Below are 6,000 nucleotides of genomic sequence, written 5' to 3' on the forward strand. Positions count from 1 at the left end.
AGCTGGTGGATACATTGGATGACTGTGCTTCATGTCTTCCACATGGCTGCTGAGACAAAATCTAGCACACTTTATGGGTTAAGTCTTCTGAATTCTTGTTTCTGCTTTAGCAGTGATGTAGAGACTGTTTTCTAGGCTACTTTGATTATGGCAGTAAAACACTTTTTTTTTTCTTTCCTGTTTATTTCCTCCTATGAAATTGAATTTGTTATGATGGCTTGTAATCTGAAGGTCAAAGTATGAAAGTTTGGATTTGAAATGGGTTTCTGGAAAAAATGCTTTTGGACAATGGAAATAAGTAATTGCAGTTGATGGCAAAGGATGTGCTGGTACACTGAGCAGTCATTTAGCATTTGTAAAACTGTGGCTGCTTTTGTGAAAAAATAATCAATAATGCAGCATTCATACTGTACTGAAGATTAGCAAGCTGATATAAAGAACAGCCCTTTCTTTGATACCTGCAATAGAAAAATCCAGAACTATTGGGGTACAAAAGTCTGTATATATTTCTGTAATTGAACCTTAAATATAAATAATATGTTATGTGAATGCCACGTTTGTTGTAACTTTCATCTGGGTATCTTAACTTTTGAAAGTTCATATGCACGTGGAAGGTTTTCATCCTTAGATCTAGGACCTGATGATTTGTTTACATTCCAATTTTGGGTATAGAAGCAGTCATCAGGGACTCTGTTTTAAACTTGAATGTACAATTTTACTGTTTTCTACAAAAGCCACCTTTGATCTTCAGGCTTCCAATTCTTGAGTTTTAGAATTGGTCAGTATGATCCTACACAGCTGTCTTGGAAGTGTTCATACAGTTTACAGAAAAATAACTCTATATAAAAACAAACTGGGGGGGGGGAGAAGGTGTTATAATACAAATAGTGAATTAATTTGGATTTTTAAAAATTCATTTTTTGTCTTTACGTAGCAGCTTCTGTGTGGGTTTGTGAGATGGTTCATACCTCTAGATTATTTAGAGTTCTTGAGATTATCAATAATATATCAATAATATTTTTGCTGTGTATAGCATTTAATAATTTTAAATAGCATTACCATAGTATGTATCTGAGATAAAAATGGAAGTTGGGGATCAGTAATGTGGTGCAACTGAGTTTTGGATTGTCTCAACCATGACTGCCCTAAAAAATGAAGTTAACCTCTTGTGATTTCTTTGCTCTGTGGCTAAACACTTATTCTCCTAGTCCATAATGGCTTTTTTTTATTTTTATATCTATCTGTCTTCAGAAATATCTTGTTAGGCATGCAGGTTGTTTTCAAACAGAAGCAGGTTTTTGATGGGCTGTCTGGAAAAGCAGCCACCTGTGCTGTACAGTCTTTCTTATTCACAAGTTATGCTACTTTCTTAATTAGTTTGAAAGGAATTTTGTATTAGTAGGAAGGAGAAAAATCCAACTTTATTAATTTACAGCTGTGAATTAGTTGTACTCAGTCTGGAGAAAATTCTCGTGTTTCACGTTTGCTTTTCCAAACTGAAGTAACAGGTTATCTAGTGTAATATGATCTAGATGGTTCAGTTTCTCAGCCTTTGTGTCCTTATTTTATTTCCCCAGTCATGTGAGCTGCTTGCCTTATTAATTATTTGCCTTATTAATTATTTATATTTGCCTTATTATTTGTTATATTTTTATATATCAATTATAAATACATATTTATAGATTTTTATATATTATTTGCCTTAATTATTTATATTAAATATTTGTAATTACATTTTATTGAATTTGTAATTTGTAATTGCAATTAAATTTGTAATTAAAATGTTTTATTGCTTGGGAAATTGAAATGCAATATAAAGATAAATAGCGCTCTTTTTTTTTTCTTAAGCCGGTATGTGGCTGAATATGTACAGAATTGTGCAGGGCTTAATGAAGTCAAGTCATGTGTGATTATACTCAACACTGACAGTCCTTGTTTAATTTTTAATGATTGGTTGTCTCCTCCTCACAGATGTATGAGTGAACTGCAGTATCACCTGTCGTTTCCAGCTATTTGAAATCAAATTTAGGTTATGTACCTAATGTAGCTTAAATAGGAAAGATAGCTGTCTTTACATGACCACTCCACTCACCAACGTTTTTTTCTTGTGTGTATATTCAGCACATTGACTTGCTTTGCCTCTGTGGGTGAGATTCTTTTTTTTCCTTTTCTATTGAGAGTATAAAATGAAAGGGATTTTGTTTCTCATTAGGCATAGCAGATTGAACAGTTTACTAGGTTCCTGTGAGTTAGCATCTATCTAAACTCATTTAACATTTGGATAAATCTCATGTCTTAACAAAATTGCAGCCTTTCCAATGGTAGGATGATAACACAGTGTTGCAGTTGACAGTAAATATCAACTGAAGAACCTCATTTGACTTCCTGGCTTTTATATCGCAAGTTTAGCCTTCTGTGCAGTGAAAATTGCTTTGGCCATGGGAGTTGCTGTTAGAGCATGCTTGTATCCTTAGTCTGATTTCACAGAGCTAAAGACCTGGTCATCATCAAAGGAGGGAGGTTTCTCTTTGCCTTTGCAGAACCTGTGAAAGAATTTTTTCTGAAAGTGTACTTCAGTATCTGTAAGGTGCAACATCCAGCTCCTTGCATGTGAATTAATGCATGCCAAACCTATTTCATTTTCAGGTATGTCAGAACTCAGCAATGAATCCACAACACTTGATGAATCTCATCCAGCTGCAGAAGAGGTCCAGTCTGACTCTGAGGTGACTGGGTGATAGTCTTATTAGTGTAAAATCAACCAATCCCAGCAACAGTTTCAGACTGCCCAAAATTCTGATATACGTAGCACACTGAAGTTTTTATATGAGTTATTATCTTAAAAGGGGGGGAGGGTGGTTTTGAGACATGAGTAAGAACAATCCAATTAATTCATAACAAAAGATTACTTCAACTGGTAGTCTATTGCTGTGCTGAGCTATTTAGATTTTATAAGCTGAATGGATTTAGGCAGGGTGATAGACTAAAGAAATGTGTAAGTGCTGCAGAAAGAAAGGATTGGCACTTAAAAGGTAGCAGTCTTTGCAACCTCACTGTAACAAGACATTCTGTCTGCTGCTGAAGTAGTTGATCTTTTTTTGGGAGTAGATGCAGCTTGCAACTTCATTGTGGAGAAGGCTGTGGCTTTTTCTAATTGTGAACAAACACTTAAGGGCTCCAATAATATTTAGCCAGTCAAATGTGTTTTGGAGGCAGTTTCAGAAAGGTAAAGAGTAGATGTTGTGGTGACTGCTCTAGAGTGAGAACTATAAAAAGATTATTCCAATTTTATTACTATTAGAGATTCAGTGCCAGTGATAGCGCAGTAAATTATTTTTTGTTGTTTTATAAAAATGGAATAGCTGGTTCCATAGACATTTAGTAAATCTTCAAATCTGATATGTGCAAGTGGAGGTGCACTAAGAAAACGGTGATTAAGTTACTGAAAGATGTTTTTTTTTCTAAATAAAATTTCCAGCTCTAACTTCCTTATTTTCTATAGCGCTTATTTCATTCATGTCTGATACTTCAATACAAATTTAAGAAATTGTTTAGATTTACTTTAGGCTACATCTGATAGATTTTTCTTCTGAGGGTGCAGATTCATTATACACTTAGTTCAATCTGACTGTGAGCTGCTGTTGTCAAAGGGGCAATACGTTTTATTCGGTAATCATACTCACTGATATAACAGAAATATGATTTTGTGTTTTGGTGGTTTAGGTTTCTCTCAGATCAGTAAACTTATGCTTGTGTGAAGTAGCAGGGACATGCATCTAGAGATCAGGTAAGGAGAAATGGAAGACTGTTTTTGGCAGTAGCCTACAGTTAGATTGTTTTGAGACAGTGTGCTTCTGGAGTATGCTGGTGTTGTGGCTGAAGGCAGTCCTTCATTCCCAATAGCTTCTTATTTGATTAGTATCTCCTCTGTTTTGTAGGTGCAAGTGTTTGTTCAGCAGCATGATGAACTGTTTTGGAGAGTTGATTTGAGTAAAGAATATCGCATCCCCTTTCTGGGTATAGGTGACCTTCTCTTTACCTCCAACGTTTCTGTGATCTTGTTTGCTGTACAAACTCATGTCCTGAACCAGGGAGGAGGTGGGGGAAGGGGGGAAGCTGAGGGGAGAAGAGTTAGAGGCAAAGGGCATAAAAAAGGGGCAAGAATCTGTTGTTCTTGGCAGCAATGATGGTTTAGACTGTTCACTGAAACACAGGCTGTAATCTCATGTACAGCTGAGCCAAATTAACAGTTTACTGCTGCTGAAAAAAGGATATCCCGCTTCCTCTTTCCTGCTGCTTACTTCATGATGTCTTTGGTGCTTGTCTGACCATGTGGTAGACTGATTCAACTCACAGAAACTGCAAAAAAAAAAAACTGGTGAAAAGGTTTTTTGACAGGCTAGTGAGTTGTCTGTATTAACTGCAGTCAGGTGAGTGGCAGGTGTGTGTTTTGACTGAGAGATGGGACACTGCATGACTCTTAGTGGGGACTAGAAAAGGGGACTAGTGAAACTTCCTCCTTTCTGTGATGAAAGCAGATATTTTAGTTCAGCCATGAAACAGCATTCAGCAGTTCATTTTTTGCTTTCTCTGATCTTGATACCTCAATTTGCATCAAGTGGAAGTATCTAAAGGACGTGTAAATTGCTTCTAAGTCCTTTTAGATTTAATAAGTTGTCTAGAGAAGCTGACAAATATATATATTTCTTTATACACACATATGCATGCATATGCGCACACAGACAATTTGTCTGTCAATGTATAATGCTAGCAAAATGATTTCAGTTTTTCAACTTGCCTTGATGAAAGGCACCCAACCATAATATTTGTTTTGTTTTAATTGAATTTGGAGATGCACATTTTGTTTGTGATCCCTGCCAAACTAAAAGTATCTACTGGCAGTACAGGACTTCCTCTTGACTCTGTGCTTTCTAACAATTTGCAGAAAGAGAAACAAAAATAGTTACGTTAGTGTATACTAACATTTCAGTATTGTGTGACTAGCTATGATAGGCCGAGCATTTTGGAAAATTACCTGAATTTACCATGTCAAATTGAAGCATGATGCATAGTAGTCTTGGAGGTTAAGCGGATGTGAGATTTGGAAAAAATTTTAAAACCAAGCAAGCTGTTGGGGAGATTTCCTTAATTAAAACCTACTGTGACTGGTAACTCGAACATTTGATCTAAAGTTACATATAGGGAATGGAACAAATTACTGTTTTAAAAGTAGTTCATAAAATAAGCATAGTCCTTTTGGTGTGCTTGAATATTTTCATTTACTTAAAAGCCACGAGATTTGAGATTGCTCTGTTGTATGAAGAGCAACACAAAGAACCCATTCTACTTTCTAATTGAAGACTAACCTTGATGGAGAATTTGGTATGGTAGGCCAATATGAATACATGGTGTGTATACTATTCCTCCCCAGTACCAAATGAAGCACTTACAGGATAGTAAATGAGAGGGACAGGTAGGGTAATTTAGTGTATTACCAAGTCACTTTTTGTTGAATTTGTAGCACACTGACTTTTTAAAAAAGATTATTTGAAATCTGTTTGTATTTAGAATTTTTAAAAACTTTTAAAAAATCTTTGAAAAGTTATACCTAAATGTTTATGTTCTTATTTTAGCAAAATGTTTCGTAAGGCACTATTTTAAATGTAGCTTTTGATTTAGTTTTGCTAACTTAAGTATAGAGAAAATCATGATTCTTAGCTGAAAATGGAGTTGGGCAGACTCAAAGATGAATTGTCTTAGACTGTTTTATGGGTGCATCTGGAAATTGTAGTTTATATGTACAGTTCTTACAGACTAGCTTGTGCTTGACCTTTTTCTTTCCCCCTCTGTATGGGCAAAAGGCAACCGTTTACTTGCTATCTGATGGAATTCAGTCTCTGCTGCTTCTTATGCTGCTATTTGAAGCACCTCTTTCCACTTCAAGAAGTGTTTACGTTTTTACACCAGTGTTTACGTTTTTACACCAGTGTTTACGTTTTT

The 6,000-nt window shown here is 35.5% G+C and overlaps 1 protein-coding gene across 13 annotated transcripts in view; it reads left to right on the forward strand.

Annotated features, from left to right (window-relative positions):
* ARFIP1 (ADP ribosylation factor interacting protein 1) overlaps positions 1-6,000 on the forward strand; it is a 59,236-nt gene that overhangs the window by 2,449 nt on the left and 50,787 nt on the right. For 10 of the 13 annotated variants that reach the window (XM_026088203.1, XM_026088190.1, XM_026088194.1 and 7 more), the window contains exon 2: positions 2,647-2,726. The exons of 1 other annotated variant lie outside the window; for it this stretch is intronic. In XM_026088203.1, the coding sequence (XP_025943988.1) occupies positions 2,649-2,726 (78 nt within the window). In that variant the 5' untranslated portion in view covers positions 2,647-2,648. Of the gene's footprint in view, positions 1-2,618; positions 2,727-3,723; positions 3,788-6,000 lie in introns of those variants that run through there. 2 more of the 13 variants (XM_026088199.1, XM_026088189.1) reach the window with 2 other exon arrangements.

Source organism: Apteryx rowi, unplaced genomic scaffold, assembly GCF_003343035.1.
Source record: "Apteryx rowi isolate R43461 unplaced genomic scaffold, aptRow1 scaffold_76, whole genome shotgun sequence".
NCBI lineage: Eukaryota > Metazoa > Chordata > Aves > Apterygiformes > Apterygidae > Apteryx > Apteryx rowi.